The sequence below is a fragment of the Grampus griseus genome, assembly GCF_964374135.1.
Source record: "Grampus griseus genome assembly, chromosome: 20".
NCBI lineage: Eukaryota > Metazoa > Chordata > Mammalia > Artiodactyla > Delphinidae > Grampus > Grampus griseus.
In genome coordinates, this window is record NC_139014.1 from 12,396,684 (window position 1) to 12,416,702 (window position 20,019).

At 57.1% G+C, this 20,019-nt stretch overlaps 2 protein-coding genes across 2 annotated transcripts; both read left to right on the forward strand.

The window, feature by feature from the left end:
* Positions 1–2,359: 2,359 nt before the first annotated feature.
* TEX19 (testis expressed 19) lies at positions 2,360–3,419 on the forward strand (the record flags this gene model as incomplete). Its single annotated transcript, XM_082678132.1, is given in 2 exon segments — positions 2,360–2,890; positions 2,892–3,419. Coding segments are annotated over 2 exon segments (1,059 nt in total).
* A 6,366-nt stretch (positions 3,420–9,785) lies between these two features.
* UTS2R (urotensin 2 receptor) lies at positions 9,786–10,928 on the forward strand (the record flags this gene model as incomplete). The annotated part of the gene is made up of 1 exon (XM_082678157.1): positions 9,786–10,928. Exon 1 carries the CDS (start codon positions 9,834–9,836, stop codon positions 10,926–10,928), a length of 1,095 nt encoding a protein of 364 aa, XP_082534283.1. The 5' UTR covers positions 9,786–9,833.
* Positions 10,929–20,019: the final 9,091 nt, after the last annotated feature.

A 20,019-nucleotide genomic window follows, 5' to 3' on the forward strand; every position in this document is an offset into this window, starting at 1 on the left:
AAAAGAACTTTTGAAAAGTGAGGGATACCTGTACCTATTCTCTTGTATTACATTCTTTTTTTTTTTTTTACAAAAGCAACTTACATTTAAATTAAAAATTAAGAAGCAAAAGAAACAAAAAAATGTGAAAGAATTATATGAAGATATAAGAAACTAACATGTGGTCTTGGAGAACTGAAGATGTTCTTTACAAAGACCAAAAAAATATTTTCTCAAAAAAGAGATTGATACATTTAACCATACCTACAGACTTTAAACAGAGTGAAAAGGTGAAACACAAAAGTGTAAAATGTGGTTAAAATGTATTTTCAAAAAAGTGAAAGAGGCTTAAAGGCTCATTTAAAGAGGCTTTATTTTAAAAGTGAGAAGAGGGCTTCCCTGGTGGCGCAGTGGTTGAGAGTCCGCCTGCCGATGCAGGGGACACGGGTTCGTGCCCCGGTCCGGGAAGATCCCACATGCCGCGGAGCGGCTGGGCCCGTGAGCCATGGCCGCTGAGCCTGCGCGTCCAGAGCCTGTGCTCCGCAACGGGAGAGGCCACAACAGTGAGAGGCCGGCGTACTGCAAAAAAAACAAAACCAAAACAAAACAAAATAAAAGTGAGACGAGCCAAAGAGACAGAAATGTGCTTAAAAGGTAAATAATTGGCAATCGATCAGTTTCTGAAATTCATAAAGAAACTTTAACCAAGAGGTACAAAGAAGGAATCTATTACAATCACAGAAGGCTAGGACCCGTGACCAAGCAGGTCACCCAGGGCACCCAGGGATAGAACAGTGACCATAAGAGAGACGCTTGCCCACAGAATTTCAGAAACCGGCAGATTGAAAGACGGATGGAAACAGTCTTCTCAGCCCTCAGAGGTGCAAATATCACGGGCACAATCACCCTGTGGACAGTGTCGGAGAAACTGCCCTGCCCTCCATGGGGGCTGCACAGGCTCTCCGGGGCGGGGCGGGGCGGGGCAGGGCGGGGCAGGGCGGGGTGGGGCGGGGTTGAGGGGGGAGGGGAGGAGAGGAATGACTCAGCAGTTTCATTTCCTGGTGGGCTGAGGCTCATGGGAGATATGCAAATGAGCCCAGAGCACCATGGGAAATGGCCCTTTATATACCCAGGTGGGCTGTGTCCCCTCCTTTCCCCCCAGGTGCCCACAGGAGGGAGGCGCCAGGCCAGCAGAGAGCCCCTCAGACTGAGGAGCGGGTCTGGGGCCTGTGGGCTGCTGGAGTGTGGGGCTTGGCGGCTGAAGAGTTCACGTGGTCCAGCGTGGCCTCAAGCCAGACGGGCTAGCTCAGGTAGGGGTGGTTCTGTCAGGCTTCTTCAGGTTCTGTCAGATTCTGTTAGATTTGGTCAGGCTCTGACTGGTTCTCACAGATTCTCTCAGGTTCTGTGAGGATTTCTCAAGTTCTGTCGGGTTCTGACAGCTCTCTCAGGTTCCATAAGGTTCTGACACGTTCCCTCAGTTTCCATCAGTTTCTGACAGGTTCAGTGAGGTTCCGTCAAGTTCTTGCAGGTACACTCAGGTTCTGTCAGATTCTCACAGGTTCCCTCAGGTTCAGTCAGGTTCTGACAGTTTTCCTTAGGTTCTGACAGATTCTCTCAGGTTCTGACAGGTTCCCTCAGTTTCTGGCAGTTTCTCTCAGGTTCTGTCATGTTCTGACAGGTTTCTTCAGGTTCCCAGGTTCAGTCAGGTTCCAACAGCTTCTCTCAGATTCAGTCAGGTTCTGTCAGATTCAGTCAGGTTCTGTCAGATTCGGTCAGATTTGTTCAGGTTCTGACAGGTTCCCTCAGGTTCTGACAGCTTGCATCAGGTTCTGACAGTTTCCCTCAGGTTCAGTCAGGTTCCCTCAGGTTGTGACAGGTTGCCTCAGTTTTCTTCAGTTCCATCAGGCAAGGCGGACTGGGTTTGGGGATCCCTGAGGTGGGAGAGTAGGGAGTCGGATGGGGGAGAGGCTGTGTGGCCCACTGGCCCCAGATCAGCTAAACTGAGCAGAGGCAGAGCGAAAGGGCCGGGTCTGACCCCAAAGGTCCTTGCACCCAGCTCGTCCCTGCGTGACCTGCTCCCACCTGCCTGCTGGGGGGCCCTAACCTCACTGCTTTCCTTTGCAGTTCCCAGAGGACAGAACACTTGCATCAGCTGAAGATAATTCCAGAAGTTTGTCCCTCCCAACCTCTGCAGGTCCCTGTTGGATTAGGACCCAGTTCTTCCCCCGCCCCCAAATCCCCACACAGGAAACACCTTTGTCGTCCTCCTGATCCTCCCTGTTCTCACACCCCTCCTCCCTGCCCCCCAGCACTTCACTGTGCCCCCCACCTGTGGGCCAGACCCCCTGAGATCCCAGCAAGTCCTGTAGGCGGCGTGGCCATGTGCCCCCCGGTCAGCCTGCGGTGTGAGGCGGAGGGGCTGTCCTACCTGTACACGTCCTGGATGTATGAGCTTCAACACGGCAGCCAGCTGAGGGTCTGCTTCGCTTGCTTCAAGGCTGCCTTTCTGGACCTCGGACAGGTGCTGGAGGTGGAAGACTGGGAAGATGAAGATTGGGGCCCTGAGCTGATGGAGCACATTGAGGCAGGGTCTGAGCAGGGGTCATCCCCGGGGATGGGCCCAAGCTGGGGGCTGGCCCAAGGGCACCCTGCACAGGGTGGGTCTGTGGACTGGGGCTGGGGCACCCTGGCGTTAGGCCTCGTGGAGTCAGACGAGGAGGACCTGGACCTGGACGAGCACTTTATGCCCACCGAGCTGGAGCCTCAGGATGCCACACCCCTGGGCCTGGGGGCTGAGGATGCTGACTGGACCCAAAGCCTTCCCTGGAGATTCGGGGGACTCCCTACCTGCTCACACTGGCCAAGCCCTTCTCCATGGCAGGCGTTTTTCAGCGTGGACCTGCCCCCGGCGGGAGCCCATGGCGTTGGAGCTGGGCACCGCCCGGGCCACGGGCCCTGTTGAGGCCAAGGCCTCGTTACTGGACCTGCAGGTCACCTTTATGGTGGGCTGCTATGACGCCATCTACCTCCGGAAGATGAAGCCAGGATGGGCCCTGAGGACCCCAGCCCAGTGTTGGAAACTGCTGCTGGAGCCTGATGAGGTGAGAGTGGTGGGACTCCAAGATGCACCCCAGAAGCAGGACCTGCACCGGTGGAGGCTCAGCATTCTGGAATCCTCTCCTCCAGGGCAGAGTGAAGAGCTGGTCCCTGCGGACTCAGCCCTGCTTCAAAGGGGACTCACCATCCTCTCCTATTCACCCTGGACCACGAGGGAGGCAGAGGAGGGGGACTCGGCCTCTAGGCCACAGTCCTCCACCCAAGGATGGGATCCCAGCACCAGTGGGCCCAGAGGGCCTGGGGAGAGCCTGGCTGTCATGGGAGCCTCAGCCCTGGGGGAGCTGCCATGTTTCCAGACCCTCAGCCCAGGGCCCCTGAACTGAGGAACGGAGGCCCAAGTGGTCACCATTGTCCTGGCTTCCCCAGGACACCAGAAGCTGGGAGGGACTGACCCCTCCACAACAGCCAGGGTTGTTATTAGCAATTAGCAAAGGTTGGAGACTTGGGCCTGGGGAAGAAGAATGGTGAGTGGCCCAGAGACTGAGAAATGGGACCCACCGCAGCCTAAGGGGGAAAGCAACACAAATGCCAGTGTTGGGGAGGGAAGTTTTTACCTGTCAGCTGTCATGGAGTTAGGGACATGACACTGACAAGGATGTGCTGGTGTGAACAACTGCTATAGAGTGTGGCGTGGAGAGCAGGGTGCAGTGCCATGCCCCAGCCCTGCCCTGGACTCGTGGAGAGACGTTTTGGGTGAGATACTTCCAGGCACACTCAGGCGTCTGGGGTGACAGGATCACCAGACGGCCTCTGGGGCTCCACAGGACCCTGTCAGCAGCACTGGACACTCTAGTCTGTAGCAGGAGAAGACCTGGTTTCAAATGTTGGCCATTTAATGCGTTTGACAGTTTAGTTCCCGTTTGTTTTTTTTTTTAATTAAACAATGCAATAAAAGTTTTGTATCAAGCCCCTGTGCTGACTATCCTCAACTAGTCCCTGCGGATTGGCCTCAGTGTCTCGGTGGAGTCACTGTTACATGTTTAAATCCCCTGGGAGCAGGGAACAGAGTGCGGAGCAGCACAGGCCAGATGAGGGTTCTGGTCAGTTTTTCGGCTCATGGTGTTCACAGGTATTTATCACATTATAAAGAACAACACATACACACATGCCTAAAATAAGAAAGGGAATGCTTTGAACTACGATGAGAGTGTGTCACCAAATACAGATTTTAATGAATCTAAATCTGTGCCCTTGATATTAAAACAAAAACAACTCGAGGCAGAACCATGTGCAAAGATTGCTAATAACGTTCATGACACCAGGGGTAGGGGGCAGTATGCGTCAGCCTACCCGTTCTCTGCAGACTCACTGGAGAAGGAAGCTGTGGAGGTCTTATCACCAGGGTGCTGTGGGCCAGGAAAAAGCTCTTAATTGGCAGCTTCTCTTTCTTATAAACGACCAATCTGGACGTTTCTACAATCCTCCGTTGCGGGTCTCAGCTGGCATAGCCTCCAATGATTCAAGGATGGGCTGTATCCCTTTCAGTGAAAGATGCAGATCTAAGGGTCCACTCTGGGGGTGTGGGGGTGAGGGGGTGCTGCTGTGTTAGGTATTAACAGTAGCAATGAGATCCTTTCATCGAACTTTGGGGGCAGTCTTTTTCTCTCGTATCTTTCAGAAGTAAGTCTCCAGGTCTTAAATCATGAAGACTTCCGATGCTAATTAGATAGAGAGAAGGCATTAATGCAGCAGCCATTCGAAACACTTCATTTCAACACGATCTCATAATTCTGTGGGCATTTATCGACTTGGAATCTGTATTTCAACGTGCACCTGGCTCTTCTTCCAAATAAACTCAGCACGGTCTTGCCTTCGTTCCCTCCTCTCTCTGTCCCTCCAGGTTAAACAGTCCGTTTATTCATCACTCCAACAAACCCTTATTTTGGGCAGACTCTTTTTTTTAATGACCCATCTGCTTTGCAGTATTGTGGGATGCGGAGGTAAGGAGAAGGCAGCCCTGCAGCAGGACCCAAGCAAGAGCCCCAGCTCTTTGCCAAGAGGCTACAGCTGGTTCCTCAGCTCTTCTCCTCTGAAAATGGGGGGGGGGGGACATCAACTCACAAGGTTATGGTGAAGACGAAATAAGATCCAATGTATCCTAAAAAAATTAAACATATAATTACCATACGACCCAGTGATTCTATTCCTAGCTATATACCCAAATAATTTAAAAACATACACACACATGCTCATAGCAGCATTATTCACAATAGCCAAAAGGTGGAAACAACCCAAAAGTCCATCAACTGACGAACGGGTAAACAAACTGTGATCTAGCCATACAAAGGGGTATTATTCAACCATAAAAAGGAGAGAAGTTCTGATGCTGCAAGGTGGATAAATCTTAAAAACAGTGTAAATGAAGCCTGTCACAAAAGACCATACATTGTATGATTTCATTTATATGAAATGTCCGGAATAGGCAAATCCATAGAGACTAGCAGATGAGTGGTTGACAGAGACTGAGGGAAAGGGGGAGGGGGAAATAATTGCTTAATGGATGTAGAGTCTCCTTCTGAGGTAATGAAAATGTTCTGGAGCTAGAGGCAATAACTTGCACAATTTTATGAATGCACTACATGCCACTGAACAGTTGATTTTATGTTGTGTGAATTTCACCTCAATTTAAAAAAATCAAATGTAAAAGTTGTAGCACATTGGCCCAGAGTAGGGATAACTGTCCGTTCTCTTTCCAGAGGACCTGTGACGAACAGCCTCCAGTGTCCTCCCAGCCCCCACCCCTTGGCAATGCCGTTCCAATAAGAATTAATTCACTCTTTCCATTAAAACAGCTGCAGTGGCTTCCCTGGTGGCACAGTGGTTAAGAATCCACCTGCCAGGGCTTCCCTGGTGGCGCAGTGGTTGAGAGTCCGCCTGCCAATGCAGGGGACACAGGTTCGTGACCCGGTCTGGGAAGATCCCACATGCCGCGGAGCGGCTGGGCCCGTGAGCCATGGCCGCTGAGCCTGCGCATCTGGAGCCTGTGCTCCACAACGGGAGAGGCCACAACAGTGAGAGGCCTGCGTACCGCAAAAAAAAAAAAAAAAAAAAGATTAAGGAAGAAATATGATCCATAAAAGGAACAGGAAATTGTGAATCAAAATAGCAGCACTAGTCACCATCACCAAAAGGGGAAAACAACCCAAGAGTCCATCACAGATGAAGGGATAAATAAATGTGGTGTGTAAACGACGGAATAGTATTCAGCCTTGAAAAGGAAGGAAGCTCTGACACTTGCTACAACATGAAGGAACCTCTTAGACATCATAGTAAGTGAAAGAAGCCAGACACTAAACAACAAAAACTGTATGATCCCACTCGCAGGAGGTGGGTTCCTAGAGTAGTCAAGTAAAAAATGGAGACAGAAGGAGAATAGTGGTTGTTAGGGCCTGGGGGGGTGGGATGCAGAGTTGTTTAATGGGGACAGTTTCTGTTTGGGTTGATAAAAGGTTTTGGAAGTAGTGACAAGTGCACATTATGAATGTCATTAATGCCACTGGGTCGCGGCCCCGCCTCGGTGTCTCAGAACCCCCCCCCCACTGTGTCCCCACCAGGTGCACGGGAGGGTCCAGGGCTTCACTGACAACCGCTCAGCGCCTGGGAAACTGAGGGGTGGAGTGCAGAGGGCGAAGGGAAGCAGAGACGCCCCGCACAAGGGCTGCAACCTGCCTGGACTCGGCTTCACCCCACGGCCGAGGAGTGACCTGCCCCCTTCCCTGCGCGCCCCCCCGCCCCCGCGCCGGCTGCCCTCCCCCCCCCCCCCGCGCCTCCCCAGCCGCCCCAGCGCATCCCCGTCCCCCCTCCCGCGGCCCCCCCGGGTTATTAATGCCCAGGCCGGGCGCAGGGCCGCGGCGCATTCCCAGCTGGCGGCCGGGCAGGTGGCGGCGGCGACAGGGGTCTGGGCGCGGAGAGAGGCTCTCCCGGCGGGACGGGCGGGCGGGCTCCCCTCCACCACGCGCCGCTGGGAGCCCGCACGCCCCTCCGCGCTCCCGTCCGGGACGGAACCCTCGGGAAGTTTCCCGGAGACGCGTGGCGGCAAGGAGGACGTCCCGAGCGCGACCCCGGGGCTCGGCGCACAGACCTGATGGCCCAGTGACTGAGGTGGGCATGGGCGCTGAGAGGGTGCGGGGCGGGGGCCGGGACCTGGTGCGCGGGGCGCCCTCCCCGCCGGCCCGCACTGTGCTAGGTAGGATCGCAAGGCCACTGAGCCCTCCTCGCGCCTCGGGGAGGGTGTGCAGCGCTTCGGGTGGCGAGCGATGAGGTGCGCGCCGCGGTCTCGGCGAGGGCTTCGCGTCCCTCCCGGGGGCGCCCTCGGCTCGGTTCGCTGCAGCCCCTGGGGGAGGGCTCCGGAACCCTGACCCCCGGGGGGCGGCCGCCGGGGAGGGAGCCTCCGGCCAGTAGGAAGGCCCCCAGCTGCCCTCGCCAGACTCGAGGCTGGGCCGGGTCCCGCGGAGAGGGGGTCTGGGGCGGCATCTCTGCACCCAGGTTCGCTTCTGCACGGAGGGCTCAGACCACGTCGGGTGGACGCCGCGAGTTTATCTGTGTTAGTGTGAACGCTGGACCTGTAGAGGGGAAAAACCTGGAGCCAGTGTTTTCCCTGGATGTGGGGAGATGGGGCGACAGAGGGGCCTCTCCTCTCAGTTCGAGTATTTCCAGTTTTAGGTCTTTTTTTCTTATGACGGCAATTTTCACACAGCAAGGGTCATAGGCGTGCAACTCCGTTAGTTTTTACACGTGTCTACACCTGTGTAACCACCACCACTTGAGGACACAGCACAAGTCCATCCCTCAGAGTGCTCTCCAGCGCCCCCTACCAGTTGACACCCCGGCAACAGCTATCATAGAGATTTTGCCTGCTCCAGAACTTCAGGTAAATGGAATCACAGTGTACTCTTTGTGCCTGTTTTTTTGTTTTGTTTTGTTTTTCTCAACGTAGCATATTTGAGTTTCATCAAGTTGTTGACTGTAGGGTAATTCCATCTTCTTCATCATCTCAGAGCATTTTTATGGAGGGGTCACAGTTTCTTTATCCACACTACTATTCATGGACAGTTGGGTGGTTTCCAGCTCCTGCCTGCTGTGAACATTCTCACTCTTGCTTTTTGTGGACATTTGCACTCATTTCTCTTGGACACAAACCTAAGAGTGGAACTGCTGGATGAGAGGACATGCATGTGTCCAACTTTACTTTTTTTTTTTGATGGTGCCAGATTGTTTTCCACAGGGGCTGCACCATTCTATGGCCCCTCCAGCAGTTCGGGAGTCTGGTTCCTCCACATCCTCCCAGCACTTGGGATCTGCCTTTTTGATTCCAGCCATCCTGGTGGGGGTGCAGAGGTTTTTACCCTAATCTCCTGGATGACTAATGATGTTGAGCATCCGTTCATGTGCTTCTTGGCCATTTGGACATCCTCTTTTGAGAATTTCCTATTCAAATCTTGTCTTTTTTTTTTTTTTCCAAATGAGTCATTAGTCTTTATTGATTTGTAGTTCTTTCATATATTTTGATTACTAGTTCTTTGTATGATATATGTCTTCTTTTTTTTTTTTTGCGGTACGTGGGCATCTCACTGTTGTGGCCTTTCCCATTGCGGAGCACAGGCTCCGGACAGGCAGGCTCAGCGGCCATGGCTCACAGGCCCAGCCGCTCCGCGGCATGTGGGATCTTCCCGGACCGGGGCACGAACCTGTGTCCCCTGCATCGGCAGGCGGACTCTCAACCACTGCGCCACCAGGGAAGCCCTGATATATGTCTTCTGATAATCTTTTCCTAGTCCATGGTTTACATTTTTTACTCTCTCAGTGAAGTTCTTAATTGTAATGAAATCCACTTGATGGGTCTTTTATTGCAAGTATTTCTTGCTTTTTTTTTTTTTGAGAAATCTTTGCCTACCCAAGGTCATGCAGATATTCTCCTTTCTTCCAGAACTTGATTAATTAATTGATTTACTCTGTTACATACAGGTGCACAGTCCATCTTGAATTATTTTCACGTGTGGTGGGAGGTAGGCATTAAGGCTCATTTTCCCCATGTAGATAAAGAGAGATTACAAGGGCTTTCCCCTCTTTACCAAACATATTTTCCTATTTGAACTTTAAAGTCAGCAGGTACTACTTTTGCAATCCGGACAAAATTTTTTTTTTTAAACATACAGGAGAAATAAATTGGGAGAAAGGACGCAGGGGTCAGCACGGTCACGCTGCCCTTCACAGATGAGGAAGTGAGGAAGCCTAGGGAGGACTCCTGGTTCCATCCACTGCTGACCCCACCCCTGCAGTCTGCCTGCTGCGCTCTGGTTTTCAGAAAAGTCCAGCCAGCCCAGAGGCCTTTGGACTTGCATTGAGGCCCAGGGTGGGGGTGCTGCTGGGGCACGCACGGGAGCAGCTGGTCTAGGTGGTCCCCCTACATAGCTGGGGAAGCGAGGCAGAGTGTTAGAGTTTTGAATGAAGAGTCCCCAAGGGGGTGTTGCAGTTGGCGAACCCCATCCCTCTGCAGGCCTCCCTAGCCCAGTGGGAACTGTGTCCTCTCACGGCCTCCTGGGAGTGGGAGGGGGTGCCTGACCTGCATCTTTAATGGGCATCCTCTCCCGCAGGACGAGCTTGTCATCCACAGATGCCCCTTCTCTGCCTAAAGGAGCAGCAGGCCCCAGCCCCAAGCCCAGTGTGAGGCAGCAGAGACGGTGCTGAGTCCAGAGCCGTTGAGCAGGTTCCCTGTGCTGGCTACGACAGGCAGCACCATGCCCGAGCCGCCTGGCACCCCCAATGCCTCTCTCAACAGCTCGTGGGCCAGCCCAGCGGAGCCCAGCTCCCTGGAGGACCTGGTGGCCACGGGCACCATTGGGGTGGTGCTCTCGGCCATGGGCGTGGTTGGCGTGGTGGGCAACTTGTACACGCTGGCTGTCATGTGCCGCTTCCTGCACACCTCGGCCTCCATGTACGTCTACGTCATCAACCTGGCGCTGGCGGACTTGCTCTACCTGCTCAGCATCCCCTTCATCGTGGCCACCTACGTCACCAAGGCGTGGCACTTCGGCGACATGGGCTGCCGTGTCCTCTTCAGCCTGGACTTCCTGACCATGCACGCCAGCATCTTCACCCTGACCCTCATGAGCAGTGAGCGCTACACTGCCGTGGTGAGGCCACTGGACATGGTGCAGCGTTCCAAGGGCTACCGCAAGGTCCTGGCGCTGGGCACGTGGCTGCTGGCGCTGTTGCTGGCACTGCCCATGATGCTGGCCATCCGGCTGGTCCGCAGGGGCCACAAGAGCCTCTGCCTGCCGGCCTGGGGCCAGCGCGCCCACCGCACCTACCTGACACTGCTTTTCGGGACCAGCATCGTGGGGCCCGGCGTGGTCATCGGGCTGCTCTACGTCCGCCTGGCCCGGGCCTACTGGCAGTCGCAGCGGGCTTCCTTCACACAGACACGGCGGCTACCCAACCCCAGGGTGCTCTACCTCATCCTGGGAATCGTGCTGCTCTTCTGGGCCTGCTTCCTGCCCTTCTGGCTGTGGCAGCTCCTCACCCAGTACCGTGGGACCCCGCCGCTCACGCCCCGCTCCGCCCGCATCGTCAACTACCTGACCACCTGCCTCACCTACAGCAACAGCTGCGTAAACCCCTTCCTCTACACGCTGCTCACTAAGAACTACCGCGACTACCGCCAGCGCTCGCTCCAAGGCAGGGGCGCCCACCGGCCCGGGGGTACCCACAGCTTCCCGCAGGCCCGCACCGGCTGCCAGCGCAGCTCAGGCCACTCACTGTCCTCCAGCAGCCAGCAGGCCAGCGAGACCATCGCGCTGTCCCAGGCCGCCCCTAGGGGGCTCTGCACCTGAGCGTCCCCAGCCTCCACGTGGGCGCTGGAGTGGGGGTGGGGAGTGGCCCCCAGAGCCCAGGTCACTCCTGGACTCCCCCACTGCCTGCCTCCCTTCCTCAGTCCTCTTCCAGAAAGTTCCCTGCTCTCCCTCCCCCATCACTCACTTCAGCTCCATCAGCCCAGCCACCTTCCCGTAATGCCCCCCTGCCCCATCCATCTGTGAGGGTCTGTAGGAGGCTCAGGCCCAGGACCAGCTTCTGAAGACGGTGGTGAGTGGAGTCTTCACTGCCCCCAGCAGACGTGAGCGCCTACATGACGCGTGGCAGGGCACACACTGGCAGGCGACAGTGTGTAGGCACACAGGCTGACTGCATGGGACCCTCCTCCTGGCTGGTGCATGGCCCTCTCCCCATCCCTCCCGGCTCCCATGTGGCTCCATCCCTCACAGCTTCAGCACCTGGAACAATAAACTCTGAGCTCTTTGAGCCTTGTCCTGCCGCAGCAGTGTGGGTGGGATGTCAACAGAGGCAGGACCCCTAGGACGTCCCCCCGCACTTGGATGAGCCTGTCCACCTGGCTGGGGAAGAGACACATCCAGCCATTCAGCCTTCCTGACACGGTGGGCGGGCGCCATCAGGCCTGAGCCAGGCCCTGGATGTGGGGCCTGACACCCTGGGGCGGGGCAGGGAGCCACCAGCCTCAAGCTGCTCAGGGAGGAGGGGGAGCTGGGGCATCACTCCAGGGCAGGAACTCGGCACCTAAACTGAAACCACGAGCCAGAATTCCTCTCCCTTCAGCAGCTCACCTGCCTCTCCCTCCCCAGACCTGGGGGGGGTGGGGGTCAGGTGGGGGGTGGATCATACAACACACGTAGGGGTTTATCTCATGCCTCTTGTGTGCAGCATCCGAGCTGGGCCTCCTGTGGACGTCAAGGCCACTGGACCCCGCCTGCAGAGAGCCCGCCCACAGGGAGAGATGTTGGACCTCTCCCCACCCCTACCCAACCGTCCAGCGGCCTGCACACTCCACACTGTGGCCCCAGCTCACATCCCACAGCTGGGCCTCGGCCTTGGCTACACATCAGACTCACCACCAGCCAGGCCCTCCTGGACCCCTTTCAAGACCCTGACAGGATCCTAACGTGTGGGCAGGTGGAGATCTACACCTCCCTCCCCACTGGTCCCTAAGTATGGGGTCCAAGGCCACCAGTGCAACTTGGGACCCCAAATGTTTTTGGAAGTAAACAGCCCAAAGTTTGTACCTTGACCAAGACCCTGGGTCTCTGCTTCCCAAATCCTGATTCCAGGATGTGTTGAGAAGCCCCCAAACTTAGAAAACTGAGACCCCCAGAAATGGCCCTGCGGCCCCCATTCATCTGTATGTGTGAAGGTGCTCTGTGTGCTGTTTCTCAGAGTGATGCTGAAAAAGTTCCATTTTTGGCTCCAAACTTAAGACCTGAGTACCCTGGTTAATGCTCCCAGGTGGGCTGGGCGAGCCTCCACCGCCAGGCCTGGGACAGCGGCCGGGGCTGTCCTCCCATCTTCCGCTTGGAAGTGCCCAGCCTCTGGGGAGCCTCATGATGACACCCTGAGTGTTTCAGAGTGTTTCAAAATGTTAGGCAGGCTCTCACGCCTGTGTACCCACACACACAGCCACAAGGAGACTCCTGCTGGCCTACTGTGGCTTGGCCGACCTCCCTGGGTCCACCACCCACAGCCTCTCCCTCTCCCCTCAGCCCGGGCCCCCGGGACCAACCAGTCAGGGACGGGTGATTTATGGAGGCCTAGTCTGGCTCAAGACCCGCAGTTGCCAGCCCATCAGGAATGGTGCCCAGCCCTTGGCAAGCTGGACAGCAGAGGGTCCTGGGGTGAGGGGCCAACCGGGGCATGTCTAGAACCGGCTCTAGCAGGTGAGGGCTCCTGTTCAAATGCTACAGCTCTCCTGGGGACAGTCTCACACCATCAAACTCATCCGCTTAAAGTGCAAGTAATGATTTTCAGTGAAAAGACAGAGTTGTGCAACCATCCTCACAATCCAGTCTCAAGACGTCTGTCAGGCAGGGAGCTCCAGAGAAACTGACCAGTGAGGACAGACATAAATAATGGAAGCTTCTATGAAGGAACTGGTTCAGCGATTAAGGGGCTGGCACGTCTGAGGTCCATCGATGGGATGGTGGGCTGGAAACTCAGGCAGGAGAAGATGCTGCAGCCTTGGGGTAGAATTCTTTCTTTCCCGGAAACCTCCAGTTTTGCTGGAAGGCCTCCCACCGCGTGGAGGAGCCTCACCCACCACATTCCGGGAACAGACGCCCGGCTGCACAGCTTGGGCAGAGCTGAATATGCCCCGTTGGATGAACACGTGTCGGTTTTGGGCATGTGAGCTGCTGCCACATTTTCTCCAAATGAACAGGGCCGCCGTGGACGCCCGTGTGCGCGTCTGTGTGGAGGCATTGCTGCTCTGGAACCTCTGGACTGTTCCCGGAGGACTGTGCATCTGCCGCTCCTTCCAGCTGCCCTGCGTGAGGGCTCCTGTCCTCATGTCCTCCTGGCCTCTCCGTCCTGCCCACGGTGCCCTCCCTCGGGGCAGGCACTGTTTTATGACGAAAGAGCAGCTGTTCTGGGTAAACTCGGATTAAGAACGGGCAGCTCCGATGGTGACCGTCTCTCAGAGTCACGCGCCTGTGGGGCCAGGGCCATAGGCCTTGCTCAGATGGGCAGGGGCGGGGAGGGCAGTGCTGCCCGCAGGCTGTGGGGGGCAGGGTCACTCCCCTTCCCATCCTCATCACCTTGGCCTCCAACGGGAGTGAGTGCAGGCTTCCTCACCTCCAGTTCTGTCCCAGCCACCTGGGGCTTCCCCACCTGGCAACATGTACTGAGGGAGGGGCAGCCGGCAGGGCCCCTCGAGACAAAGGGACATCCTCACGGCCATGTTCACTCTGGATCGTCTTGCTTCTATAGGTCATCGGAACCCTTTCGGCCAGCTTCCCCTGTCCCCAGAAAGGCACTGACCAGGTCACCACCATCCCCTGTGACCTGGGGAAGGCACCGACCAGGCCTCCCGTCCCCTGTCTCCAGGAAGGCGCTGACCAGGCGTGTCCACAGGTCTGGCTGCTCTCACATCCTGCTGGGAGGCTGGGGCTGCTCCGCATGCTGACTCTTTTCCAACAGTTCAAAGGCAGGGAGGAGGGCTCAGAACCCGGGGTTCACTCTGCAGATTCCCTCATGGTATCCGACGCTTAAGGCCACAGGGCTTTGCTGGAGATCTGGCAGTGTGGATGCCGTGGGGGGCAGGTCATCGGGAACAGAGCCAGGGAAGCCCCGGGTGGATGTTCACCCCCGGGCGCTGGGGCCCTTTGACCTTAACTCCCACACTCCCCAACACAGTTGGAGCCTGAGATGCTCTTGGGCCTGTGGTGAGGGGCCTGGTCCTGCAGGGCCCCCCTGGGGTGGGCACAGGTGCTGTCGGCACCAGCGTGGGCTGCTCCGCTGCCTGCATCCCGTCCCTTCCCTGCCTGCCCCAGAATCTCAGGCCCCCACAGGTGCCAGCGTGGGCGTGGGCCTCTGCCTGGGCGTCCTTCTCCCATTGTCAGGGCCCCCAGTCCCCCAACAGCCTGCACTGGACGCCCTGGATGATAGCATCTGCTCATCCTGAGCAGGGGACCACCAGAGCTGTGCACAGAGCTTCTTTACACATAACCAGGGAGGGAGGGGGACACAGGCCACCACTCGAGAAAATCGTGACAGTGTCCCTGTCCACTCTGCAAGCATCAGCTCCAGACCGAGCTCCTGAAACCTGGAGGCCTCACCTGGGGCTACGGCCTTCCTGGCCTGAGGAGCCAGTCGGGGGAGTGGAGAAGGGAGGAGGAAGGAGAAAAGGGAGGGATGGGGGGGAGAAAGGAGGGGGAGGGGTGGGAAATGACGGGAGGACCAAGAAGAGCAGCCGGCGCTCCTGCTACAGCCCTGGATGCCAGGAGCTGAGTGCGCCTTCTGTCTGAGTCCAGCCCTGGCCTCCAAGGCAGTGGTGGCCAGTAGTGGGGACGGGAGGGCTGTCGGCTGTCTGACGGATGAGCACTCGGGCTGAGGGTCACTCAGTGTGATGGACGAGGTCTCGACATTTCAATGCCATCCACCCAACACCCAGACTTGCAGGTGAAGAGGCAAAATGCCAAGGCCAGGCTCAGCCCACGGTGCTCCTTACGGCTTTCTTTTGAGGCACTGTTGCCCTCACTTCAGTCCCGACCACTGCCCCAGGGCCACCCCCACACTGCACTGGGGGAACCAATTTCTTTTCATAGACGGCTACTGGGATCCCTTTGTGAGACACTGTGCTCAGATGGAAGGTTTTTGTGAATTTGGACTTGGTTCCGGGGTGGGGGGTCTCTCTTGAAGCTGGGTTAATGGAGTGCGGGCTGGGCAGGGAGGCCTTTGCTGGGGGTGGGGCATGAAGCTCCTCTGGAAGACCTTGGGCACAGAGCCATGGGGACTGGGTGCCCAGCTGCACCGGGAGGGAGCATGTCCCCGGCCCCAACCCCACCCCCTGCACCCTCTTGCCTGAGTTTCTCCAGCCCATTCCCTTCGGTTCCTATAGCAAAAACAAGGAGTGGGGACAGGGGTCATGCAGGCTGTGGGGCCTGTGACCAGGCGGCCAGCACCCAGTGGGGAATGAATGAATGAATGGACAAACTGTCCCTCCACCAGGGACCCGCTGACCCCTCTTATTCTGTCTACCGTCTTCCTGGAGGTGGTGGAGGGGGTTGGTGGAAGGTGGGGAAGGAGCCAGAGGCGGGTGAGTTCACAGCCGAGTTCACAGCCAAGCTCACAGAAGGCGCAGGGATCCAGGAGCCTAGTGGCGGCGGATCGGATGATGGATGATGGACTTACCAGGTGCAGCGCATTCCTGCTTCGCAGGCCACTCAGTTTCCAAGAGGCTCAGGCTTGGCCGGGATTTGGCTGCTGACCTGTGGGTTTTTACAGGCCCAGGAGAGTGGCCTGGCCCAGTCCAGAGACCTGTGCCTTGAGCCCCTCCCTGCCACCTTCTGTGGGTCCCCAGGGGTGGAGGCAGGGAGAGCCCAGTTCCACAAGGAGATGCACCAGCGCACAGAGTGCGTGTCACCAGGCTGCATGCCCAGGGCTGCTGCACTTTGTGTAAATTACTCATCAACAAAGATACACACACAGTCCAAAGTTTCCTCTACTCCTAGTTTTTCCAGGAAGTCATTCTTTGGGAATTGAGTTGCACCTACAACCAGTAGACACATCACTTTTACCTGCCTAGGGAGCTCTCTGCTCTTGTAGACTGTCCTCACCAAATGGAGCTCTGGGGGGCAGTGCCTGGGGCCATGGGTGACACAGTGACAGTGGCCCTGCCTGGTAGGGTGGCCTAGCTCAGGGGCGCAGAGACCTGAACTCTTACCTGGTTCCACACCTGAACACGCCCAGCTGACTGGTCTTCCTGATCCAGGTCACCTGGAGGGCCAGCCTTCTTGCTCTGGAGAAAGCCCTCAGCTCAGGCACCTTCACTCACACACCCAGCATGCAAGAGAAAGGAGGGGGCTCAGTCAGCAGAAGGTGGGAGCCCCCCATCCCAGGCAGGGGGTGGGGATGACCAGAATCCAGCCTGGGTCCCATACATCTGCAAACCACCAAACCGGGAATCTGAGAGCCACAGGGCCCACTTGCAAGAGCAGGGTTTTTTCCATTGGAATTCCAGACAGATGACGCTCTGAGCAGGAAGCCCGAGAGGCTGCCAATGGCCAGCAGCCAGGTGCTCCAGACTCCTGCCTTTTCCAGGCCGGCCGAGGGCCCAGCCCCACACAGGGGGTGGGGGCCAGTTCTCCTGGGACCCCGTGAGGGCCCAGAGGAGAGCCCCATCCCCTGAGCTGCCCAGAGCCGGCTCCCAGGCTGGACGGCTCTGTCCTGCCACCTTTCCCCTCCTGGAGCTGTGGAGACCAAGGCCTGCAGGCCTGAGTGGTGAGCAGGGTCAGAGCCAGGAGGCAGCTGGGGCGGTAGGCGGACTGGGGACTCCGGGCCAGTGTTCCAGCCCCTCTCTGCCCTTCTTCCATGTGCAAATTCCCTGGCCCTCAGGTGGCCCCCTTGGCGAGCTCACCACTGGGTCATCGTTTATACAAAATTCTCTTATTCCTGTTTCACAGCTGAGGAACCAGGCCACATGGGACCCGGGACCCGCAGGAGCTGGGAGCATCCACCTGCCTTTGCCCTTTGTGGCTCGAGGTATCCCGCAGCGTGATTGAAAGCCCAGAGCCTGGTCTCACCCCAAAACTATGTGTCAGTGTGAAATACCGAGGCTGCCCGGGCTCAGAGTTGGCTGCCCTGCACCAAGATTACTCCCCAGGGCCGGGGCGAGTCAGGGCTGGGACTGGGTTCTGATGGGGCGGGGGGGACCTCCATTTCTGCCCTTAGCCTCCCAGCGCCCCCACCCCTCTCCTCGTCCTGGCCCCTCCCCCCAGCCCACGGTGGCTGGGCAGAGCTAGGATGGACCCTGTGTGCCCCACAGTGCGCCAGGCTGGGCAGCAGGCAGCTGGAAGCCAGGAGCCTTCTCCACCAGAGATGTGGCCGGGAGGTGGTCCTGGTGCACGAGTGATTACAGGGAGGGGGGAGGTGTGCAGGATCAACGTGAGCCCACGTGCCCACCTGTGATGGGTGCAGGAAGGCTGCCTGAGCTGGCAGTGAGGTTGGGGTGCTAGCTGGGGTCTCGTGGGCAGGTCCTGACCTGGCTGAGGGGTCTGGATTCCCCCTCTGAGGGGTGTGTGCCTGATGCCATGCCCCAGGAGGCAAGACCCACACACCCTGGATGTGAGGCCTCAGCGAGGGCTCCAAGGGGCCAGCGGGGCGTGGAGGGCAGGGGTCCCCAGGGAACAGCAACTCCACCCCCGCCCTGCATTGGCCTCATAGAGACACGGGCACAGGAGAGCACCCACTGCGTGGCCCCCACCTCACTGCCACGTCCACCTCACCCCACGAGCCCTGCTAAGCCCCTTGCAGCCCCTACAGGTAAGGGCAGGGGGAGGGGGAGATTTGGCTACATGGGGTGGGCAGGGAGAGCTTGTGGGGGGCTGGGGACTCTGGGAGGGGGCAGCAGGTATAAGCACGTGGCCCACTTTTTCCTGGGGAGGACGTCTTGGTCCAGGACCCACCCTGGGTGTGCAGAGAACCTGGACGGTGCCCACCCACCTCCCCCCTTCTCTCCCCTCCCTCCTCCTGTCACTGGAATTTTCCGGGAATGGGGCCTTTCCTAAGAGACCCTCCCAAGCTGTCTGTTCTTTAGCAAGGGGCATGGGAGGAGACAGGTGAATGCCCCCAGGCCTGGGAAACCCAGGGACAACTGGTGGGGACAGGGGGCTCAAGCTGGGCACCTGGCCAGGTGTGCGCTGCAGCAAGATTCCAAGCCTCCACCTCGTGTGTTCACTGGGATGGGGGGTGGTAGCCATGACCCACATGCTGCAGGGTGGGAGAGGTGCCCTGCATTGGGGCAGGCAAGGCCCAGCCCTCCCAGAGCCCCCACTGGGCTTCTCGGGAATGGGGGCTCACCTGCACCCCCAGCTCCATTGGGATCTGCTTGGCCTCAAGGGTGCTGAGATGGAAGGAACATAGAGGTGATGCCAAGAATCCTGGCTCTCTGGGCACCGATGCTGAAAAGAAATACGGAGACAGAGTTTTGGAGGAACGGGAAAGATAGCTTTTCTTATTCTTTGCCTGGCAAAGGGGGAACACAGCAGGCTAGCGCCTTGAGAACTGTGCCTCCCTTTTCCTGGGAAGGGAGAGAGTTTTATATTCCAGGGCTCATGGTCTATGGGTAGGTGATAAGTCTCAAAGCAATGAAGGTCTTGTATTTTTTTTTTTTTCTTCTGCAAATTTTCAGCCAAAAGCTGGCGTCAGGCAGCTCAGCGACCCAGTCTGGTGTCCCCGAAGTTGTCGCTGTGACCTTCCTTTTGAGATGCAGAATCCTACAAGGAAGTGTAGGGGAGAAGGACGCCAGGTGCAGAGTATAATTCCTATGGAATCAGAAAGTAATTAGCTTTGTGAAGGACAAGCGTAGCCACAAGTGTTAGTAGTAACAGCTAAAGAATAACTGAGATTGCTTAACTCTTTCAGGCCTGTTTGGCTGGTACGTGCCCAAGGCCGTTTACTCATTTCTATTTTTTTATTTTTTTTAATTTTTTGCTGCAACAAAGGTGGGGCCTCAGATCTGCAGAGGACAGAGCACAGCCATCAGTGCTGGTCCAGAGCCTCCCCTGCCACTCTGCAGGGCATTGTGTGCTGGCCAGCAGGGGAGGTTCAGGCCCCCGAGGGTGAACAGGGGTACAGAGGGGCTACTAGGGGCCGAGTTAGTAGACAGGAGCCTGCAGGGCCCATTCCTGGGGCAGAATGGGGGCGTTAAACTCAAGATCAAGATAAGAAACTGGTATTAATGTGTCAGTACATCCAAGGAGACCCCGAGATGGGTTGGATGTGGACTTAGGATGTTTCCCTCTTCCCTGGGGCCACCGGGAGCCTCAGGCCTGAAGTTCGATTGACATCTGGGTCACTGGTGTTCTCCCGTGCTTGGCCTCAATCTGCTTTGTCATTTTCTCTGTCTTACTGCTTTGTACTTTGTCAACACTTCTCAGATTGTACACACGCTGGGGGATAAACTCTTGCTGCTCCCACCTGCCCCCACCTGCCTCCCCCCGACACACCCCGGCCCCTGCCTTCCAGGCTAAGCACTGCCAGGGCCCTGAGTTTGGTGTGACTGGCTTGGTTTCTGGAATACGCTGCATCATTCAGGACTCACATTGCTGGGGTCTTGGGGCCTTGGCCCCCAGTCTCAGGGATAAGCAGAAGTGTCCCCAAACTCTTCCTCCCTGTGAAAACCTCTAGAAGGTGTGAGAGGCTCTGAGACGCTGTGACTTCAGAAGGCAAATGAGCCAGTACCCGGCGGCCGGGGCAGAGATGCCGCCAATTAGGGGGCTGGTGGCTGGGACCACTTCCCTGGACTGCATGAGCAGTACCTGCGCCCGAGGCCCCACAGCACAAGCCCAAGAGATGCCCGGGAGTCAGTGCTGCCTGGGGGCTGAGGGCTGGTGGGGACCGGGGCAGCTCGGTCCCCAGTTC